General features: G+C 36.9%; 2 protein-coding genes across 9 annotated transcripts in view; both read right to left on the bottom strand.

Annotated features, from left to right (window-relative positions):
* Window positions 1-2,522: 2,522 nt before the first annotated feature.
* On the bottom strand, window positions 2,523-5,681 carry LOC107595650 (ATP-sensitive inward rectifier potassium channel 8-like). Its single transcript, XM_016286170.1, has 2 exons — window positions 5,099-5,681; window positions 2,523-4,303 (listed from the first exon to the last, which is right to left on the bottom strand). Exons 1-2 carry the CDS (start codon window positions 5,449-5,451, stop codon window positions 3,403-3,405), a joined length of 1,254 nt encoding a protein of 417 aa, XP_016141656.1. The 5' UTR covers window positions 5,452-5,681; the 3' UTR covers window positions 2,523-3,402.
* Window positions 5,682-6,924: 1,243 nt separating this feature from the next.
* Window positions 6,925-23,673, bottom strand: part of LOC107583096 (ATP-binding cassette sub-family C member 9-like) — a 33,849-nt gene continuing 17,100 nt past the window's right edge. For 5 of the 8 annotated variants that reach the window (XM_016269229.1, XM_016269456.1, XM_016269523.1 and 2 more), the window contains 20 exons: window positions 23,226-23,310; window positions 22,979-23,059; window positions 22,205-22,342; window positions 21,930-22,055; window positions 21,621-21,720; window positions 21,270-21,538; window positions 21,025-21,176; window positions 20,842-20,911; window positions 20,500-20,657; window positions 19,257-19,349; window positions 18,726-18,828; window positions 17,612-17,713; window positions 17,387-17,507; window positions 16,337-16,467; window positions 14,484-14,562; window positions 12,683-12,791; window positions 10,889-10,992; window positions 10,527-10,660; window positions 9,911-9,973; window positions 6,925-8,162 (listed from right to left, as the gene is read on the bottom strand). In XM_016269229.1, the coding sequence (XP_016124715.1) occupies window positions 8,025-8,162; window positions 9,911-9,973; window positions 10,527-10,660; window positions 10,889-10,992; window positions 12,683-12,791; window positions 14,484-14,562; window positions 16,337-16,467; window positions 17,387-17,507; window positions 17,612-17,713; window positions 18,726-18,828; window positions 19,257-19,349; window positions 20,500-20,657; window positions 20,842-20,911; window positions 21,025-21,176; window positions 21,270-21,538; window positions 21,621-21,720; window positions 21,930-22,055; window positions 22,205-22,342; window positions 22,979-23,059; window positions 23,226-23,310 (2,356 nt within the window). In that variant the 3' untranslated portion in view covers window positions 6,925-8,024. Of the gene's footprint in view, window positions 8,163-9,242; window positions 9,404-9,910; window positions 9,974-10,526; window positions 10,661-10,888; window positions 10,993-12,682; window positions 12,792-14,483; window positions 14,563-16,336; window positions 16,468-17,386; window positions 17,508-17,611; window positions 17,714-18,725; window positions 18,829-19,256; window positions 19,350-20,499; window positions 20,658-20,841; window positions 20,912-21,024; window positions 21,177-21,269; window positions 21,539-21,620; window positions 21,721-21,929; window positions 22,056-22,204; window positions 22,343-22,978; window positions 23,060-23,225; window positions 23,311-23,673 lie in introns of all 8 variants that reach the window. The other 3 variants (XM_016269299.1, XM_016269601.1, XM_016269667.1) reach the window with 1 other exon arrangement.

Genomic DNA, 23,673 nt, shown 5'->3' with positions numbered 1-23,673 from the left:
AGAGCGCTAACTTTCGGGCCATTGATTAACTTATCCAGTTCTTAATTATACATACATAGGCTACACAACACAAACATACAAGCTAATGCAAATAACATCAACAATCGTGTGATGTTTACCTGGCTGACTCTCAGATAATAAACGGTGATGTTGTTCTTGCTAGTCGCAATGAAGCTTGGAGGAAAGTTGACTGCTTACGTCTGTAGTTGCACAACAAACCAGCAGAGGTCGCCAACACATGCAATTTCCCCAGATCACCACCAGAGGTCACCACGAGCGCTTTATCAGCATCACAATCACACAATCACAATTTATGATTTGTATTTGCTTTATTTGCTATTATTTTTTCTTGGATCATTTAAGCTTTATTAATAACCTAATTCATGCATTTGGTTTCCTTTATAGAGTTAATTGAAATAAAAGTCCCAGAGCTTTATTGAGCACATATGCCATTTATTACAGATCAAATGAAAAAATAAATGTTGTTTAATTAAATGTGAAACATTGTCATTATCCATAGTACACTGCATTTAAGTACAGAGTCATACGGGGCAAGTCGTGCTGAAACAGAAGTACACTTATTGGCATTGATGGTTACATGAAGAACCTTTAATATCCACAGAAACTTTCCATTCCACAAAAGGTTCTTTATAGAAGAAAAATGTTCTTTAGATATTTAAAATGGAAACAAAATACATCAAAGTGTAATGTAAAAACAACAAAACTTGCATATATCACCAGAGAGAAGTCTAATATTCAGTCATGACATTTGAAAATTACAAAAAGAAAAAGAAAGATAAATTGTTCACAATAAGATCTGGAATATGCTTTTAGAAGCCAGATAGGAAATTTCTGTTTCATGTCGACTAATGTGCCTAATTATTTGTGGAGCTCTTAGGAATTACACATCATTTGAGGATCATTATTTGAGCCTGGTTTCTCCATTTCTGTCACAGATGGAGTTTGGGTTCCTTGCCACTGTCACTTTTGAATCAATGATGAACTGACTATCACTGAAAATGTGACTGTTTACTATTGTCCTCTTGCATTGTTGAGACACTATTTTCCTGTTTAACACTGTAAAGCTGCTTTGCCACAATCTGTATTGTATAAAGCAATATAGAAATAAAGGTGACTTGACTTGATCAACAGTCATACAGGAAACCATCTGTAATCAGGGCCCTGTCCCAAGTGGCACACTTCTTGTGAACATGTGGTCTTGTGAACTTACAATAGTTTCTGCACACACAAGTCCACAAGACTGTAGGACAATGTTTCCCAATCCTGTCCCTGGAGACATACCAACACTATACATTTTTGAACTCTACCAAATCAAACACCTGAATTGACTCACCAGTTCATTAGTAGAGACTCCAAGACCTGAAATGGATGGGGCAGATAAGGGAGACATCCAAAATGTGTACTGTTGGTGTGCCTCCAGGAACAGGGTTGGGAAACACTGCTGTAAGGTGTCCGATTCATTATTTAAAATTTCAGAAGATTGCTCGCTAGCGCCCCCTTTGCTGCACAATGCCTTTTCGATGCACACTTTTAAGTGCATGACAGAGGCTCATTTGGAGCAACGAAATAAAGTAATTTATTGTTATAAATAAATGCATAAAAATACACAGGACAAACAAAAGACATGAATCAATGAATAAACTTGAATGAATACATAATACACAATTGGATAAATAGAAGGAGAGAATGAATACATACAATATATACATAGCCTAAATAAATATTATAGATAGATACAATATATGCATAAATAATATAAACATAATAAATAAATAATATACATATATATATATATATATATATACACACACACACACATTTACAGACTGTGAGCCCTACAACCTGCCGCCTGAATGCTGCTGTGCCAATTCTTCGATTGTATTTCGAAGACGGATCTGACCTCCGGCTTTCACGACAGTCCATCGTGTCCCTCATCGCTGCTTTGAAGTCAGCTTCTGACCATGGCTGGGGAAAGATGCTGAGGTGCTGGTGTTTCTCTACTGGCTGGCCCACGCAGCACCACACAGGCTGCTGTCACTGGACTTTGACATCCCCGATCTGCTCGTTAACTCGATGCGCTCAGTAATAACAATGACTGAGACACTATTTTCCTGTTTAACACTGTAAAGCTGCTTTGCCACAATCTGTATTGTATAAAGCAATATAGAAATAAAGGTGACTTGACTTGATCAACAGTCATACAGGAAACCATCTGTAATCAGGGCCCTGTCCCAAGTGGCACACTTCTTGTGAACATGTGGTCTTGTGAACTTACAATAGTTTCTGCACACACAAGTCCACAAGACTGTAGGACAATGTTTCCCAATCCTGTCCCTGGAGACATACCAACACTATACATTTTTGAACTCTACCAAATCAAACACCTGAATTGACTCACCAGTTCATTAGTAGAGACTCCAAGACCTGAAATGGATGGGGCAGATAAGGGAGACATCCAAAATGTGTACTGTTGGTGTGCCTCCAGGAACAGGGTTGGGAAACACTGCTGTAAGGTGTCCGATTCATTATTTAAAATTTCAGAAGATTGCTCGCTAGCGCCCCCTTTGCTGCACAATGCCTTTTCGATGCACACTTTTAAGTGTGAATCAATGAATAAACTTGAATGAATACATAATACACAATTGGATAAATAGAAGGAGAGAATGAATACATACAATATATACATAGCCTAAATAAATATTATAGATAGATACAATATATGCACACGTAGAAGAAGACCACAAGGGCTTAGTGTCTCATTAGCGACAGTGCCTAGTAATACTAAAGACCTTGATTCGCTTGTTCTGATGTGTTTTATTAAGGTTAGAGTTAAACTCTGCAGGAAAGTGGATTTCGAAGGCCAGAGTTGCCCAGTATGGGAATGATAAAAACAGAGGAAAAGAGGTTGACAAGGACCTAGAGAAAGACAAGGACTTAAAAAAGACAGGTAAAAAGTCGCTAACCAGGACTTTTGTCATGTGACTGCAAGATCTGGTCCACTCTCAGAGGTGAGGAACTACACTCTGGGCAAAGCGAGAGCGGAATTGCTGCGGTGCATAGAGTTGCCCTTGAGTCACAGTGTTATTCCGACACATGGAGTTCCTCTTGCGCAAAGAGTTCTGGTGCAACAACTCACTCTTCTTGAGCGTCTGGATCAGCAAGGGGTGGCTACCTTAACCATGTTCCCAAACTTTGAGTAGTCCACCAAGTAGCTTGTTCTGGTGTGTTTTATTAGGGCTGGTGCTAAACTCTCCAGAAAAGTGGATCTCGTGTGCCAGAGTTGCCATGGATAGAAATGATCAAAAAACAGAGGAAACCATAGAAAAGAGCATGACAAGGACCTAGAGAAAGACAGGTGAAAATCACTAACCAGGCCTTTTGTCATGTGACTGCTAGATTTGGTCCACCCTCAGGGGTGAGGAACTGCACTTTTGGCACTGCGAGGGCGGAATTGTTGCGCCGCATGGAGTTGCTCTTACGCATAGAGTTGTTCCGGCGCATGGAGTTCCTCTTGCGCAAAGAGTTCTGGTGCGACAGCTCGCTCTTCTGGAGTGTCTGGATCAGGATGGACGGCTTCTCGTCCAGCTCGCGGGCACTGCAGCGTGGGGTGGCCACTTTGACCGTGTTCCCGAACTTTGAGTAGTCCACCGAGTATACCCCCTCTTCCTCGGTCACTATAGGCACGAATCGGTGGCCCCACTGGATCTCCTCAGTCACGTACGAGGTGCGAGCCTGAGTGGAGATGCCTGTGGTCTCCACCACACCTTCCAGGATCACAATGACCTCCAGATCGCTACACTGCAGCTCCATCTCCGAGAGATCATACAGTGGACTGTCCTTATCGATGACGTGACATATGATCAGGGGTGCCAACAGGAAGATGCTGTTGCCAGCAACTGCACTTTCTGTCTGGACGTCGATCTGGTGGATGGGTATGACTTCGCCCTCTGGCGTAGTGGTCTTCCGGACCACTTGGAGGCACACAACCGCATTGATGATCATGCTTTTACGCAGATCACCCACCCGGATCATGAAGCACAGGCGGTTGTTACGCACAGTGATGACGGCTTGGCGGCTGAAGATGAGGGTCTCGGCGCGCCGGTGGGACTGGGCAGTTTTCATGAAAATGCAGCCCAGCATGACAGCGCTGATTATTAGGCCGATGATGTTCTGTAATATGAGCAACGTGATGGCTGTGGGACACTGCTCTGTTATCATACGCCCTCCAAATCCTATTGTCACCTGCACCTCGATGGAGAAGAGGAAGGCAGAGGTGAAAGAGCTGGAAAAGATAAAGAGAAAAGACCAAACCGTTTTAGGCTTCTAGAACTAAGGGGAATAAAACAACCTAGTAATTTCTCTCTAGTAAAAATATTATCCGCATTAAAAATAATAATAAACGCATATTGAATTGTCTATTATGATTTTGAAATGATTCTTCTATTTTTGTCAATTTCAAATTTTCTGATCACTACATATTTTCCATAATTAAAAAAAATGAAATGTCAAAGTTTTAGTGATTTTTACTATTTAATTAATAGAAAATACAGATAAAGAATGAGTAGGTATGTCTAAATGTTTTACTAGTATTGCAGGTTCTAGGCAACAGATTTTCATTTTATATATATATATATATTAATATAATTTTTATAATTCTTGGTTTTTAAAATATAGAAAAGTAGTAACATTTGCACAAATGTAAGAATGAAGAAGAATGATGTGTTATATAGTACTTCATTCCTTATAGAAATATATATTTCCTTTTCAACAATTTCTGCTTTATGCTGTATTATGGAGCTGATCTGACGACTTGTTTTTTTAACTGACTAGATTTACTGGATTAAATTAAAATATATATTATTTCAGATATTAGTTTGCCATTATACATCTTTTAACTGTTTTGATACAGGGTATATATATTTGGACATTAATTCGTTTATTAAAATATGAATTTAGCAACATTAGTTTGAACATTATTAGTCTCCATTTGCACAAACATAATGCATTCAAGGCAGATTGTACTCATGTCTATTACTTAACATTTTTACAATAACTGAAATGACTTCTGCGCACTTACTTGACATTAGTGACACACTGCTGTACGCCAGGTTTACGGTTAGGGTCCAGATCCCCGTGCGCAAAGGCCACTAGCCACCAGAACATAGCGAACAGCAGCCAGCTGCACAGGAACGTCATGGAGAAAATGACCAGGGTGAAACGCCATTTGAGATCCACCAAAGTAGTGACCACGTCCTGCAGGAATCTGCCCTGCTCGCGGATGTTCTTGTGCGACAAGTTGCATGCGCCGCTCTTGGCGATGAAGCGCGCTTTGTTCACGCGGTCCCTGAACACGGGCTTGCGGTGAATCGGCGACACGAGCGCCGGGGAGAACGCGAACTCTTCGGGAATGATGCTTTTACGCGGCAGCATTATTTGAGCACGTCTACTGCGAACGGTCAGGGGAAAAAAAGGCTCTCCATTCAACTACTGTCAAAAGCGCAGCTCCAGTTCAATAACCATCCTGCATCTGTCCTCTAACTCTGTTCAGCTAGCATAAACCAAAGTTAAGAAAATGAGTTTCCATCTATCAGACCTTAATCCGGGTGCTTGTGTCAGTTTATACAGAACACACTCACCGCGTAAAGGCTTCAAAAAGTATCTTTATGATGATTGTGCTGCGCTCTTACAGGACTTTACACACATGGGCGGTACATCACTGTCCTGCTGCCTCCGAGAAACATTCACCCTGGAGAGAAGAGTCTAAAACTACTTAAAAATATTCCATTAACTAAATCTGCCCTTATTTTACAGCTTAAAAATTGTGAAAATACGATATCTTATAAACTGAAGTAATATAGAGTTAGTCATAGAGTCTCTATAGCCTATATAAAATAAACCATATAATAAGAACAGATAAACTGCCAGTCGCAAAATAATTGCAGGTCAGGACATGTTTGAAAATTTTAAATGGAGAAAAAACAATGTGTATCTGTGTCAGAGCAATGTAATGAGTTATTGTAATAATGCAAGGGTTTTCAAACTGAGGCCCGGAGACACCCGAGGGCCGCAAGAGGGCGCTAGGAAGACTACGAAATTGATTTTATTTGAGTCAAGTTTAGTTTTTAATTGTACAACATAGGCTATATTTTATGTAACGGTAACTTTGTATGCTTTTATTTTAAGGTTAAACATTCCACATATTTATGGAATGCATATCCTGCTTTCTGAAGACAGTCAAATTATGAGATTAATTGTGAATTGTTTTATTTTACTGCCAGACCAATTTTTTATTTTTACAATAAAATAATAGTAATAAACCCAAATGTGCCTATTGTTTTTTTCATTACAAAATTATCATCCTTTCTTCTATGAGACATACACACTTAGTTGTGAATAGTTGTGAGGAGATATTTGCTTTGGCTTCAGTACATTTTCACAATTTAAAAGACAACTATTTATTGGTTTTCTTTATAATATCACACTTAATATGTTTCTCTCACATTATAAATGGAGTTCTGTGTATGGAAATGTATAGCTGCCTATATAATTTAGGAATGAGGCAAGATAGCACCGTATTTGGGAGTAGGCTACTTGTCATCGAGTTCCATGAATTAGTCAAAATGTGAACAGAAGGGAGTGCTGTGTAGCAAACAACTTTGTTTTCTACTCCAGGAACTTCGAAGTAATGCAAGAGTTAAATGCATTCCTTTTTTCCTTCTTTTTTACATTTTCGCCGTTTAATAAACAGTTTTCAGTTTTATATTTGTTTTACTGTTATTTCTTATAAATGTGTACATGTTTCGCTGAATATAGGCCTATGCAAAGGCACTCAACAGAGATAAGCAAACACACAAAGCAATTTTTATTTTAATTTCATGTATAAAAAAAACACAATAGGCACACACCATAATGCTGTTAAATGCTTATGGTACAAATGCCATATTAATTACATATGTACGTTTAAAACAGTCCATCATTACTAACATGCAAATACCTGAGCTTAGCAGTAATTACAGAAAAACGTGAAACGTTTTTGACGGGCACCGTAGAAATGTGCTGCTGTTTTGCATGCAGTTTTACGCACATGGTTGCGTTCACAAGTTACTGGAATATCACTGCTCAAGTGTGACTCACTCCAAATATTCATCAAAGCCCTGACAGTCAGCGTGCAGTGAACGGAACGAGTTCCCACAGTGGTCGCAGCAATGCATCATTTTACTGCAGGGACAAAGAGTCAGTTACAACATATTGCTTAGGTCATCTTTGCTTGTAACTTCCAGAAAACATAGCGATCAAATAAAGAAAGCTAAATGTTAAAAGGTAAAAGTGAGGCAAGGGTACAGACTGGCATTCCATTAAAGGACGGGGAGAGAAACAAAGGTTTTGTTTCAAAATGTTACTGTACTAAGACTGACACAACATTGTCACCAAAGAAGAAACTGAAAATAAGCTTTTGGTTAAGTAATTAGCATAAGAGGAATACTGTACAAAGTATAAAATACAATCAGTTTTGTATATAGGGTATGAAGAACACATTAGGTTTATCGGGTGGACATTGCAGGACTCCCCAGAAAGCGATGGCTCACGATTCTGTCAAGAGTGCATTCACAGGCATGTGAGGGAGCAGGCTTTAGAGAGCCAGCTATATTTGTCCTCCATCCCTAAATTTGTATCAGCAATGCACTTCAGACAGACAGACAAGAGCGTCAGGCCTCAGCTGGACAGACATGCTCTGTACAGTGTTGGTACTAATCAAAACACAGTAGATAAATGCCTATTGCTTATGCGTTTCAGAGTACACGCATCAAATTAGAAAAAGAGCGGTAAGGTAACAAAATGCTAAAAAAGAGTATAATACTGTACTTAGCATTCATATAAAACAATAACATTTCAGAGTCTGTGTTTAGTCGAGTCCTTTTCGATGCAACTGCCAAAATGGCTGTCATTTGTTTCTATAAGGCCAAAAGTGGTATAAACCAATGTGGTAATGGAGATGAGTGACTCTACATGTCGGCTTTGACGAAGGATGCAAATAAGCCATCCTCTTGTTCCATGAGAATCTCTGGTGTTCCATACTCCATGATGCTTCCTCGCTTCATCACAATGACTAGATCAGCCGTCAGGATAGTGTGGACACGATGCTGTGGAAAACAGGCACAATCAAGCAGTTGTATGCAAACCTATTTCTATTAAAGCATCACCTTAGCTGTCGAGATTATGTTTAACTGTCATCTTTTGTTGCTTAAATCACTGCAGAATCAGATGCTGTAATTCTGTAGCTCTGTAATCAGAGTAAAACATCGACCTGCTGTTTACAGGATCAAAAACCAGCTTGAGGGAATATTACAATCATCTTACCCATTTCCAGTGTAGCAGGTGCAGGCCTTTAATTCACAAAGGACCCTGAAATAATTGGCTAATCATAAATACCACTGGCTACATTCCTGGACTTAAAGAAAGACTAGCATTCTTTTTAGTACTATTTACATGCTATTATAGTTTTTATTAATATTTTAAATTATTTTTTATTTTTAGTATTTCAATTTTAGTTTGAGTAATATTACGTTTTTTGGTCATTTTTATTAGTCTTTTAAAATATTTCTATGTAGTTTTCATTTTATTTGTATTTCAGTTTTAGTGATTTTAGTTCTCTACCTTCAATAGTTCAAATTTTAGTGTAGTATTTCATCTAATATTTATATTTTATTTCAGTTTTATTTCAATTTATTTAATTAAAAATGTTTTAATAGTTCTAGTTGAGACAACTAAACATTTTTCTATAAAAAAAGAAGTAATTTTTGTATTCTCTTATTCTAGCTAAAAAAGCAACAACTGTTCATTTATTTATTTATTTTTTACATGCTCTATAGTGCTGTGACAAGGACAGAGTCTGTTTTCTTAGGACACCTGGTCAGGGGGCATTTTATGTCATATTCCAAAAAACAGTCTCACAACACCTTTACTGTGGCTATTTGTATGTTAAAAAAATAATTAATTTGTCAAACCACAGGACTATGCAAGTGAACAGGAAAAAAGGTTATTAAAAAATGGTGACCAGATAAAACCTAAAATCTTAATGTTGAAAACTAAAAATCACAAGTCAAATCATAGTCAGCTGGCTTTAGAATGTGGTTAGTAACTGTGAGCTGAAGTGTTCTAATAGGTTGCACACAACCTATTCAAGCTCTTGGTTACCAACCAATGTGCCAGGGCGTAGGTACCTAGGGGCGGAGGCAAAGCACAGTTACTTGTGCGTCCGGACTAAGATGCTGAAGAGGCTGTCCTCCTGTGCCAAGAGGTTAGGAGCACTGTCGCTTTCTACCAGAGTCCCAGAAGCAAACACCAGCACCTGCTCCGCCTCCAAGATGGAGGAAACCAGGTGCTGTGTCAGAGGAAGAGAGACAGGTGGACAAAGAAGGAGAAAGAAGAGAGGGAAAAAGGTGATGAGGGTGAGGAGAGGAAAATGGGTGAAAATGTGCAGCAAACTGAGCTGCAGACAGAGATCATGCATTTATTCAGAGCTCAATGGTGTTCTGTGGCACTTTAAAAACACTTTACTGAATGCGTTTTAAGTGGCACAAACAGAGGCAGAAAGGCCATTTTTGCGTATCTGTGGCTCTGAATGACAGTTTACAGTACAAACGTGGCAGCAAGCTTATAATATTCTTAAGAGCCAATGTGTTAATGCCAAGAGATTGATAGTGACTGATTGTCAGCTGTCAGAATTGGTGGAGAAAGATGAGAACAGTGAAAGGAGTGAAGATGTCAAAGCCTGGTAAGTGTTAAAAGTCCTTTTATCCCTTTGAAGATGTATTTCTCTATTGTTTTGAGTATTTCTGTGCCGGTATTGTTATATAGACCAGCAAAAAGTTGATATATGGTAACTTACTGCTATAGTGACAACCGTCCGATCAGCAAATGCAGTCATCACCACTTTCTGAAGAATATTTTCCTGTTGAATTTACCACAAAATACATTTTAATACCAAAAAATGTCCTGTTTCAATCTATAATACACCACATTATGTAAGTAAAATGTGTTGAGAATATTTCTTATAAATGTTTAGCAAATTATATAAAATGTAATGGATGTAAATTTAAGTCTATTCCAAATGCCTAAGAAAAAAAAACTTTGGTAAATTCAGAATTATGAGATGAGAATTCATAATTAGGAGATACAATTTTGAAATTATTATATAGTAAGTCTATGTAAAATTATGTAGTAAAAACTATGAGATACTAAGTCATAATTATGAAATTGATGTCAAAATTATGACAAAAAACTTTGAGATGAAATGTCATAATTATATCAGAAGTCCAAATGCTTTGTCATAATTATGACTTTTTCTCATAATTTAAAATTTGTTGTAAATCTGACTTTTTATCTCAATTTTGACATCTCATAATTATGACTTTTTATGTCATAATTATGATCTACCAAATCTTTTCAAGATTTTTTTCTTATGGAATGGAAATGGTCTTCCATAGATGTAGATGTGGTTGTACCGTGGCCATGTCTATAGAAGCTGTCGCCTCATCCATAATTAGGATGCTGCTTTTGCGGACAAAGGCCCGGGCAAGACAGAAGAGCTGTCTTTGTCCCACGCTGAAGTTCTCCCCTCCTTCTGTCACCACAGCGTCTGGGGAAAGACATACGTACAGCATGATGCTTTACAGCTGTTCAGATTGACAAAATATCACTTTTAAATGAAACCGAATGCTTCGGGTCATCGTTAAAAGGTTAGTAAACTCCAGCATTTCATTGCAATAGAGAATTTCCATTTGGTGTCAAAATCATGAGGTAACTGACATTATGGTGTCCAACCGATCCTGATAAGGGTTGAACAGTTGGAGAGTATCATTCTTACCCAATCCCCCTGGGAGTGCTTTCACCATATTCTTTAACTGGGCAATTTCAAGCGCTTCCCAAAGCCTGTCATCAGTGCAAGTGCACTCGGGGTCAAGATTTAACCTAAAAATGCACATATGCAAACAAAAGCACACACACAAAAAATTAGCAGCCACATAGATCACCCAAAATAAAAACTATCATCATTTCTCACCCTCATGTTGTTACAAAACCAGTAAAAAGATGAAAGGAGAAGTTTAGCAGAATGTTCATGCTGCTCTATGTCTTACAATGAAAGTAAATCGAGAATGGGACTGTTAAACTCCATAATTGACAAAAAAGCACCATTAAAGAATCTTAAAAGTTGCCCATATGACTCGTGTGCTACATTTCCAGTCCTCTGAAGTCATATGATAATTTTGTGTAAGGAACCGTATCGATATTCACTAGTCAATGGTTATTGAGTGTCTTGTCACCAGTAATCATTGACTTTTTGACACGCAGTATTTTAAAAGCGTGTGTCTGTAAGATTTTTTTTCTTCTTTATTCAACAAGGATGCATTAAATTGATCAAGCGTTGACAGTAAAGACATTTATAATGTTAAAAAAATTTCTATTTCAAATAAATGTTGTTCTTTTGAACTTTCTATTCATAAAAAAATCAGTTTCCACAAAATTGTAAAGTAGAACAGCTGTTTTCAATAGAAATGTTTATTGCACACTAAATCAGCATATTAGAATGATTTCTGAAAGATCATGTGACACTGAAGACTGGAGTAATGATGCTGAAATTTCAGCTTTGCCATCACAGAAATAAATAATATTGTGTTATTGTAATTTGGACCAAATAAAAGCATAAGAGACTTCTTTAAAAAAACGTTTAAAAAAAAAATCACCTTCACGTTTGTTTTATGGAAAAGAGCAGCTTGGACATTCTTCAAAATAACTCTTTTCTTGTTCCACTTCAGAAAGATGTGGGACATCATAAGCTTGAATAAATATAACAGAATACAAATTTTTGGATGACCTATCCCTTTAAATGAATAACACACTCAAGGGACACAGTGCTAATGCACCCAATGACCATAAGAGAAAATGCTTATTAACACATATTCACATCTGTTTTTAAAACACTAGGAAATGGATTCCAACTACAGCTTCTTCCTTTATGGCCGTACATTTTCCAAAATTAAAATCAAGGAAAGATTTGCTGTACTAATAACTGGTACGCTCTGCCTCCTGGGCCCAATGATCCATTAGGCCTGCTTTGTATAAACATCTTCATGACAACAGCTTGCCCAAAACCATTCCCAGATGACTTATGATGGTGGTTCAGTTTTATTTTCTTTCTTATCCCTTGGCAGCCTCTTTAAACAAATCCCATATGGACACTTAGTATCCATGAGAAGTTCAAACAAGCTTGGAGCCGAGGACACTTGTAGAAACATGTTGAACATCCAGTAAAATAAATACTTAACACTGTTTGAAAAGAAACATATAGAGAAATAAAATACTAAATACATAAGAATATATAGTTTATTCTGAGAACAGCAGATTTATGCAATGCCAATATATTGGAACGTACCCAATTTCACATCCTGGGGGTCCCTGTGTTTTGTAAATGATCTGTGTTTATGCTGAACTTCTGATTAAAAATGTCAGGCAGGAAGTGAGTGTTTGGTCTTGGTCCTGGTCTTGTCTGTTTGGGTCAGTTTAGCCTCAGTGAGTGCGTGTGAGGTGCATGTATTACGCAGATACAAATGTATGTTGTGTCTGTTTGTATGTTTGAGTGAGCATGTTTGCGTGTTTATACCGGATGGAGCCGCTGAACAGCACTGGATCCTGTAGAATGATTGACAGACGGGATCTCAGGGTTTGGAGTGGAAGCTTGCAGATGTCAATGCCATCAATAACAATCTTTCCTAAAAAAAAAAAAGATCGTGACACACGATTTTGAATTAGCTTTTATTTTTATCTTTTCATTTTTCTCTGTATTTTACTTGAAGTTTTAGTAATTTTGTTGTTTCTGTCATTTTTTATTTATTTTTATTTCAGTTTTAGTTATTGTAGTACCTTATTCAGTTAGTTGCCAAAGAAATCCAATTTCTCATTTCTGTTTGTTTTTAAGTTGAAGATTTTCATCTAATATATATATTTATTTATTAAAAATTTTTGAACAACTTTAATAGTTTTAGTTTTAACTAACAATAACAACTCTGGTTTATATTTTATATTTAGCTCATTTATTTATTAGTTTATCATTTTTATAATTTTTTCTATTATTATTATTTAATTAATTATTTTAGTTTTAGTTAACAATAACACTGGTTTATGTTATTTAGCTCATATTATTTGAGACACTACATTGATAGTGATATTTTATTACTGATTTTTTAAAAATATTTAATTTATTTTTCATTTAAATTTTTATTATTTTTTAAAAATGTGTGTTTTTTTTACAACGTTTTAGTTTTAGTCAACAATAACATCTCTGGTTTATATTTTATATTTAGCTCATATTCACTACACTGAATATTAGATTCCTTTATTTATTTATTGTTAAACCGTTTAAAAGCTGTTTAAAAATTGTGAGAAGAAATGGTGATAATCAGTTACAGCACATAAAACATGCACTTTCCATCATAAATCAATTTAAATTTGAATATTAAGTCCATAGACATGTGTCAGCTACCCAGATATTTAACATATCTAAATCTATAAGATTTATATTTAGTTCCTCACAAAATCTTAAATCACAATAAAAATGTTCTTCTTTCCTTGAAGGATTGTTTTTATTAGTTTTGGGCGTTCAGGTCAGTTTACAATAACTTGACTTTAATACATAATGGTCTGTAGTGGATATCAGGAGACCAAACACAGCTCTTAAAATTTTCATTTTAGCTTTATATGGACACAGTAAAGAGAGTCTGTGCACTTCTGATTTAAAACATCTCTTACAGTGCTCATATGCACAAAACAGCGTGAATTGTTTGATTTGGCTAAAGATTTATTTTGACATGGAAAAATATGTTAATACTGCAAAAACAATGCCCCAAAAATAACACTATTTAGTTATAACTGTTATTTATAGCATTGCTTTAATCCTTCTACATTTCGTTTTTAATTATGAAGGAAAAAAGTAGAGAAAAATATTTAGCATTTTCAAATGAACATTGTACTACATATATTGCATGATTTAGATAACATAGTTTTTTACGCACTTTCTGTTGCAATGGCTCCGTTTTAAATCATCCAGGCTAAGAAATTCTGTCAATAATGACAGTAAGACTCAACAGATCTCTATGGTTAATGTCTAAATATGACACCATGGCTGCTTGTCAAATTTACAATAACCAGAAGGTAAAAGAACAAACAACACGGGCAAAGAAATAAATGTTTCTAGGGTAAGCAGCTGAGGACATTAAAAATAGCTTTATCAAAAATGTCCATGGCTTTTCTTTCATATTTTCCTAACTCCTTTTTTCTTCTCTAGGGATCCACAAGGGTCAGCGTCTCCCCAGCGGCAAGCCTGACATTCATCTGAGTGCTGTAATGCTCAGTGAACCATAATATCTCATTAAATAGAAACTTGGAAGTGTCCTGGGAAGACCTACCTTCAAAAACATCCACCATGTTGAAAAAGGCCAGAGACAGCGAAGACTTTCCACTGCCCGTTCTACCACAGATGCCCACCTGAGACAGAAAGAATAAGATGTAAGCACTTGACACAGCCTGATATTTTCAGATTGCTTTTGTATAAACACGCTCAGGGCTGCTGTTCTCCTAAATTACACAAACTAGTGTGGACAGTTAAAGTTCCCATGTCACAATAAGAAGCCATCTGTGCTGTCATGCTCGTATATTGAGAGCCAGGTTGCCGCTTAAAAACAAGACTAATAAAGATAAAAGTGGATGACGGAGTTGCAAATTGCGTAGGAACACTGTGTAGTTGATATTCAGGCAGTGATTAACTGCGGTTTCGAAGAGCACTGAAAAAATAAACGCCACGGTGACAAAACCGCAACTGAGTGTTATGTGCTACAATTGGTATCAGGACTGCCAAATTCTCATTGTCAGCTTCGGTTGAAGGTTGTGACATCTAGGACCTTTTATTGATACTTTTGAGGGTAACGGACAACATACATTACAGCTTGAGAGTAATAATAATGTTTATTCATTGAAGTGTTATTTTAGTATTATTTATATACTATTATAGTATTTATTAATATTATAAATTAGATTTATTTTAGTTTTCATGTTAATTGTAGTTTACATTTTAGTAATTTTATAACGCACTTTTATCATTTTTATTAGTTTTGTTCTTTAATACTTCTATTTAGCCTTAATTTATTTTATTTCAGTTTTAGCAGTTTTAGTAGTTTTAGTTGAGTAGTTCAGCTTAAACATATTTATTATAGTTAGTTGCCAATGCAACATTTTTAATTTCTGTTAAAGTTTTTAAGTTAAAATTTTCATAACATGTTTATATTTTATTTTAGCTTCATTTCAATTACCAAAAACTATTTTGAATAGTTTTAGTTTTAGTTAACAATAGCAACGATTTATTGCTTGGTAAGCCCACACTGTAAAAAAAAAAAATCAGAAATTTACGGTAAAATACCGGCAGCTGTGGTTGCCAGAACTTTACCGTAAAAAATATGGTAGCAACATTTTAGATTTTACAGACTAAACTTAAATTCACAATAAAATACCGCATTTCATTAACTGATGTAGTGTTAATAAACCAACATACTGAAGTGTTAATATCTGTTTTGAACCACTGTAATGCACTGATAACCATCAAAAACTGGTGGTGATGAGAAAGTTACATGATGAACCAAAGCTCATCACAAACAGCTTTTCTACGAGCTGAGGAAAGCAATACTTATATAGAAGGTGCACAGTGTCATTCACACTAACACTAAACTCCATCATGGTGACACACATGGTACTGAAATAATGCAATAAACATTAATTTAACAACATTAGATGTAAGATTAAACCCTAATGTACACAACTGAAAAGAAAATACTAAGAAGAAACGTTATTTCAACAAAAAAAACATCAAATATGAAGTGTCATGCAGGGAATTCTGGGAGTATCAATTTACGGTTTTTCACTGTAAATTATACAATGACTTTTTAACTTCCAAAAAACGTATTTTTAACAGTATTTTACTGTAAAATTACATTAAATGTAACTACATTTATTCACCGAATATAGTATGGAAACTTACGGTTAACCAGTTAACAGGTTTTTACAGTAGCATTTTTACAGCCTTTTACTGTTAAAATCACAATCATTTTTTACAGTTAATATTGAATAGCTGATTCACCGCCTATTCATACAACATTAATGATATATTTCACTTTAAAAATAAGAAAACATTTGGATAAATTAAAATAAAATAAATTGCAGAAGTAAATAACTTAGTGTTTTATTTTTCTGAGAGTGGCTTGTTGTGTACCTTTTGCCCAGGGTTAATGTGTGCATTGACGTGTTTGAGGACGGGTTTGAGCATGGTGTCATAACGGACACACAGATCTTGGATCTTGATCTCGCCATGCTGCGGCCAGTCTTCCGGTACCTGTGAGACATCTGAAATTAAAGTAGATCGATATTTTATATATTCAGCAGTGAGGCCAATATAGTCATGCTATAAGTTACGAGATAAAATCTAGCGAAACTGACATTTCCGACTGGTCATATGATCTCAACGTGACGCCATCATGAATGGCTACCATGCTCATATAGAATAAAATGGCATTTCTAGGCCACCGATTATGTCTGGAGGCATAATTTCATGTGAGTGCACATCATTTTAGTACTATTTTTTTCTTTAGGTGCACAACCTTTTTAAGTGGAAAAAACTAAATGTCCCTTTAATCTTTAGAGTATGTTTTTGATAGAATTTCATTTACAGAATGTTCTATCCTGCCCAGTCAGTGGATTAAGTGCTGCCACACTTGACTTTATCTGAGGAGAGTATAAAGTAGACATAACACTGATACATCAATGGCAACAAAAAAAAAACAGAACACTGCAAGTGAGCACTTTAACAAGCTGCAATTAACACAGCTATATATGGTGTCCAAATGTCAGAGTTTAGTCTCATGCCTACTGCTATCCAGCTCAGTTTTCCATTATGTCACTGAGAAGGAGATGGAGAATAAGCTATTTTTTGAGGCTATCAGTGGCACTAACAGGATAGTGCTAAACCTTCTCCTTTTTCTCAGGGCCTTCATCTCTAGAGGCGAGCTTAGATGTACTAAACGTCCTTTCATGAAGCTCTCAGTGGTTTGTGTAAGGTCGCTCTGTCCTAGTGCAGTAAAATGTGAGGAAACGCACATGTAGCAGCACTTTGGAAGCCAGAAAGCTGGAAATATGGGCTTTAATCTAGTAAATCTAAATCTTTATTTAGAGACTAAATAATACTCTGGATAATCATCGAAATATATGTATTTTTTTTTATTATTATTAGAAAAGATACTAAAAGTGTCAGGGAAAGATTTATTACCCATGGATCCCTCATAGTTCTCAGATTCTGTGCTCAGGAAGCTGTTGACCTTCTTTACCGCAGCCATCTGGACCTCCAGGTCTGCCAGATTCCTCACCACCCAGTTCAGGTAGTTTGTCACCTTAACACAAAGCATGTTGAGGACTTTTAAGTGATTTTAAATCACTGATGACCACTGCTGCATGCTAGAAATTCAATAAAGCTGTGTTTAAATGGATAACTCACAGTGAGGGCATATGTTAGACCAAGTCCAACCAGACCAGACTGAGATGAGGTCCAGATCGCTGCCACTGCTGCAGTGAGGACAATCACAGCACCCAGATAATCCTGAGAGGAAAATACAAATGCTATTATATAGGCTATTATATATTTTAAGTTATCAAAGTTTTACTAGTTGGTAATAATACTATTAATTAAATGTTACAATTCTCTGAACCAATTTTGTTACTAAAATCCTACTGTACATGCTTCTTTTTTTAGAAAAAGTAAAGTATTAATATAAATATTAATGAATTCAATTTAAAAGAGAAAATGTAAGTATTTTAGTGCTTTAAGGTAGTTAGTTCTTTCATATTAATTTTTAAAATGCAATCATATAAAAACATGATTTTTAGGAAAAAAAACATGAAGCTCCACCCCTAACCCTCAGCGGGGCGTAAGCATATTGTACAAAAACGAACAAAAGGGATCGTACAAATTCACATGAATTAGTCACTAATTATGAACTGCCATGAGATTGTGTTGATATTTCTACATTTCAGTAAAGTCTTTTTTGTTGTTTTAGTGTTCAGTTTCTAATTTCTTTCTTGTGTTTACTTTCACTGAATGTTATTTATTGATTTATATAATTATAATTAATAGATCAGCAAGATTGTAATTTTGAACATTACATATACTATTCTTTATATTAACATTGCATTTGAAAGTCAGATGATTTCTTTACTACCTATACTACAGTATCGTTTTGGTAAGAAAGTGCAAGTACTTTTGACCCTAATATTTCTTTCTTCAGATCCACCACCTCTGAAATCCATTAAAACGTCTCAGGTTACTTATGTAACCATGGTTCCCTGAGTAGGGAACGAGACACTGCGTCCTCTAGGTTTCTTGCCATGCTGCGGACGCAAGCTTCAGACGAAGAAGTGAATGATGTGTAGCTCCCGGCGCCGATTTATACTGGAGTCGCACCGGTAGTGACGTCATGGCTGTCGCCGGCCAACGAGTTGGTGTTTTTTTTCAATGTATGCTTCAGACACGGGTCACGACGAGGCGTTCCCCATAGCGACCCCTAGAGGACGCAGTTCGAAGTTCCCATGAAAGGGAACTCAACTTTACTCACAGTTCTGACCTCCAGCCACCGGTTGGCAGCAGAGAGAAACAGGTAGGCTGTGTCGTTGGTGTCCGTTAGCTCCAACATCCGCTGCTTAAAACGAGCCTCGTGCCTGGAAACAGAGACCTTTTACTTTGTGTCAAAACCATTTAGTATGTGATACAGAACCATGACCGACTAGAGCTAACACAGCAGTGAAGGATGAGGGCGTTCAATTCATTCAAGTAAACACTCTGGAGACTTAACAGAGGAGATGAAAGCTTAATCTTTTAATGTTTATTGCTGGATTACTTTAAGTCAAGGATGCGTGAATAAGCACAATGTGTTTATAAGAAATGGCCTGGAGCCACTGAGACTGCATCAATTCTGCATGGCTGATATTGTACACAGTAGGCTTTGCATCATAAAGACACATTTAATTCTGTTCTCACTCATATGCAACTGCTTAGTTCTGCATCCAGTCTTGAAAAACAGAGAGAAAGAGAAAGTGTGGTTCATGCAAACAGCCACGTGCATTCGGAAAACCCACAATTCACTGACCTGAATGCTCGAATGGTGGTGAGGCCCTCTGCAGTCTCAGAGAAATGACAGAGAAGAGGCAGCTGAGTGGAGTCATCAAGATCTTGCAGATCTCTGAAGGAGAAAAAGAAAACGACAGCAACAGACACAGAGAAAGAGTAAATAGAGTTTAGTATGGTTCTGGAAGTAAAAATGTCATTTAAAAAATCATAGCTGACTTTAAAGGATTTGATTCTGACTTGTTTTCAGTATTATTTTCAGTAGTGAAATGAGACTACTTATCTTTTAGAGCTGCTTTAGAGCAGAATTGTCTCAATAGTTGAGTTTCCATAATTGTGACCCTGGACCACAAAATCAGTCTTAAGTCGCTGGGGTATATTTGTAGCAATAGCCAAAAAAACATTGTATGGGTTAAAATTATTGCTTTTTCTTTTATGCCAAAAATAGTTAGGCTATTAAGTAAAGATCATGTAACATGAAGATATTTTGTCAATTTCCTACTGTAAATATATTAAAATTTAATTTTTGATTAGTAATATGCATTGCTAAGAACTTCATTTGGACAAATTTAAAGGCGATTTTCTCAATATTTAGATTTTTTTGCACCCTCAGATTCCAGATTTTCAAATTATTTATTCAGCTTTCATGTGCTTTATAAATCTCAATTTCGAAAAATTGACCCTTATTACTGGTTTTGTGGTCCAGGGTCACAATTGATTATACTATTTTCTTGTTTATCTCTGAGAGGCTACTTTGACGATCTGTATTGTATAAAGCACTATAGAAATAAAAGTGACTTGACTTGACTTGAAAGACCTTTTCTTGTGGTATACATCTGAGTGTAACAGATTATCAAAAAAGAAAAAAAAAGCGGCAACTTGATTCTTTTTATCATTTGTTGATTGGACATTGCACTCAAAAATGAATGCTGGCTTACAGTCGATTGTAAGCAAGATTTGATTTAAGCAAACTAATTGATTGGAGAAGTCCGGTGTACGTCACCAGAGGGAAGTCTGTCATTTTCACCAGAAGATCAAGATATGACATTTTTATTAAACATTATGAAGTAAAAAAAAAAAAAACCATTAACTTAATTCAGTTAAGTTATTTTGACATGTATAAATTAAGCTGGGCTTACTTAATTCAGTTAAGTTAATCCTATACAAAGTACTTGATAGAGATAACATATTTCCAATGTGTGAAATCCATAATTGAATCACGTTTAGCCAAAGAGTGCATTTTCGCCTTTCAGTGAACGACTTACTTGGAAGCAACCCGGAAGTACTTCTGAATGAAGTAAAAAGCCACAGCAAGGGGCACCAGTGCAATGAGGAAAGAAGGGGTGACAAAAGCAATGACTCCAATTGCTGAGAGACATAGCAGAGTGGAGCGAGTGAGAGACTCTAGTGTCTGGGGAATGTGCTGTGGAGAGAGAACGAAAAAGTTGCACACATACGCCACATTCTTCATCTCATTAATACGATAATGTTGACTACTGCAGCACTGAGGTCACATATTTGTGTGAACACCCAAGGCTGCTCATCTCAGTGGACTTAAAATGAAAGCGATGTACTTGACACTTGAATCAAACAGGCCTTTCTCTCACCTGATCGATGATGTTGGTGTCCGCTGAGAAACGGTTCAGGATTTGACCGAGTGGGGTGACATCAAAGAATCTAACGATGATACAAAAGAACATTTTATAATGATGTTCCTGGTTGAACTGATATCCCATTGTCTTCTCCTCGACTTTCAAATAAATGTAGGTTTCAAAATAATGTGTAAGTACCTGATGGGAGCGTGAATGATCTTGTTGAGGAGGTTGTGATGGAGGTTTGTAGCTGCAGCCACTCCTAGAAACTCCACGGTTAGGGAAGTGATGAGGCAAAGTGCTATCGCAGCTCCACACAGGATAATAAACACTGGCACGTAGGAGCGATGCTGTAAAACCCCCAAAGAGCTCCACTTCAGTATAACTATAATGTACAATACTAAAGACAACATTTGAAAGAGGAGACAGCAGTGACTTATCACCTCAGCGATCTGTGTGTCATCATTCTTTGTGTAATTGGTTGCATTGACAAATGGATCGGCGAGACTTTGGTTTGAGGACGTCCAAGCTGCTAGCCAATAGTCGATGGCCACCATAACCGAGTGCTTGGCCAGCTTGGACGACACCATCAGGAAGACCATGAGGAAGCCACCTGAGGAAAGGTAACGGCAGCACATCTTCCATGGGATCTTAGAACGGCGGCTGGTGGTGGTGGACATGTTGTCATCGTCATCCTCCTCCACCTCCTCCTCTATGAAATAGAGATGTCCAAGATGCTTTTACAAGTAATAAAAAAGAGGAAATGTAGTGCTGAAATGTTGATGGACAATTACCTTCATCCTCATCGTCAATCTGGTTCTTTGCCTCTCTGGAATAGAACGCTCTCCTCAAAGTCTTCCTCTCCAGAGTGGTCTGACTCTCCATTTCAGTCTCCTAAAACAAAGCAACAGAAACCTTTTTTCAAATCTTTCTTCAAAACTGTTAAGTCATAAGCCAGTCATAGCCAGTCTATAGATTTTGGGCAGTCAGAGTTAACAGATTTTATAAAAAATTGCATGACATATGATTTTTCTCTGTAACTATTCAAGAGTTGGCAAGTGTAAAAAACTTGAAAGATGAGCTGGGATTTAAAGCAGAAAGACCTTTTCAAGCTCCTGGTCTTGTCTGTTCATCAGGGTCTTCCAGTGCTCATAGAGTTCCACATCATGAGTCTGGATATCCTTTAAGGTCCCCTCTCTCAGCAATGAACCGTCCTTCATGGCTATTATCTACCACACAGTGAAGGTAAGACAAAGTCTAAAGCCATTTGGTTTTGATTATTTTCAAGTAATGTATCTTGAATTACTCAAAACGTTCCCTTTTTCAGAGTATCATGAAGAACCAGCCTCAAAATGTCAAAGAAACCCCAGGTAGTTACCCAGTCAGCATGGATGAGGTACTGCAGCTTATGAGTGACCAAGACCACTGTCCGTTTGTCATCCTGAAGGAACTTCAGTATGCCCTCCTGCATCAGATGATCACTGAGGTGGATGTCCAGGGCAGAGAATGGGTCATCCTACAGGTAAGCAAACCCAAAACTAGGGTGACCCTACTTAAAAGAACCATTTTTTTTTGTGCCAAGAACATCTAAAGAATAATCTTTTTAACTATAAAGAAGCTTTTTTGTGCAACGGATGTTAAAGGTTCTCAATGGTACCATAGATGCCAATAAAGAACCTTTATTTTTAAGAGTGTAAATACAAAAAAAATTACCATTTCAATTCAGAAAACTGTTCAACTGTAGAGAATAACTATTTCAATAGAAATGCACTTTAAATGTGCTTAAATCGCTTCTTGACCGACCCGGAAAGACACTGAATCAACCCCATTGACTTTCTAGGATGTCAGACATAACGTCACTCCAAGCAATGGTAATTGGAATGAGGTGAATTCATGATCCTGTCCAGAAGGGTGTGTAGTTATGTACAATAATCCAATAACAGCCCTTACACATCACTGTTTTCTGCTATCACTGCCACAACTTACCCTGTGCTATCATGTGTCAGTTAAGAAATCTCTTCTGGGAAGACCTCTAAAATTTAATTAAAACTGTGGTCATTCATAAGACTCAAACGTGTGGTATATCACTTGTAGAGGGTGGAGGGTAAGACACTATCATGAAGTTATCTGTATTGGAAAAGTTGGTTCCTACCAAGAAAACAATGTTGGTGTTCTGATATAGAGCTCTGGCCACACAGATCCGTTGTCGCTGACCACCACTGAGATTAATACCCTGCAGGATTACAACACGCAAACACCAATGAAACCCTTTTGATTCTGATGACATAACGTAAAAGTCATGGTAGTCTCAATAACAGCTCTTTATTTGATTAGTATCACAGCAGCTGAGGTCAGAGAGCTGGTCTCAAGCCCAGACACAGTGCACAGTCCTGTCTTACCCGTTCTCCGATTTCAGTCTGGTCTCCAAAAGGAAGGAGGTCGATATCTGGTTGAAGCGAGCAGGCATCAATCACCGCTTTGTATCTGTTCAGCATATTTAGAGTTTAAAAATATAAGAATGTTATCTCAAAAACCAAAGGCTAGGATCTCTTGAAGACATAAGCTCTCCAGGGAGTAAAAATGAACAATGTCATGACCCGAAGTTTCCACAGACAGTTTTATTATAGTTGAGATCTAGCCTTGAACGCTGTAAAAAAAAAATCAGTGTAAGTGCTGACTGATTTACAATCAAAGTGGTGTTAAAGCTATAATCCGCAATGACAAGTTCACAGCACTTTTTCAATCATTTTGACCTTAGTCAATGCAGTCTCCAGACACCCAATTTTATTTCCACAATATGCCATATTTCAAGCAAAAAGGTATATTCAATGAGAAAAAAAAGAATAG

Source organism: Sinocyclocheilus grahami, unplaced genomic scaffold, assembly GCF_001515645.1.
Source record: "Sinocyclocheilus grahami isolate Dianchi unplaced genomic scaffold, SAMN03320097.WGS_v1.1 scaffold1.1, whole genome shotgun sequence".
In the NCBI taxonomy this organism is placed as follows: Eukaryota; Metazoa; Chordata; class Actinopteri; order Cypriniformes; family Cyprinidae; genus Sinocyclocheilus; species Sinocyclocheilus grahami.
Note: the sequence above shows the minus strand (reverse complement) of the source record. Positions and strands in the feature narration are given on the sequence as shown.

Bases quoted from the DNA above. Each gene is read 5' to 3' on its own strand.
- LOC107595650 (XM_016286170.1), bottom strand. From the start codon at position 5,451: ATGCTGCCGCGTAAAAGCATCATTCCCGAAGAGTTCGCGTTCTCCCCG. The intron at 4,304-5,098 runs GTAAGTGCGCAG...TATCTTTTCCAG, and splicing joins CAGTGTGTCACTAATGTCAA to CTCTTTCACCTCTGCCTTCC.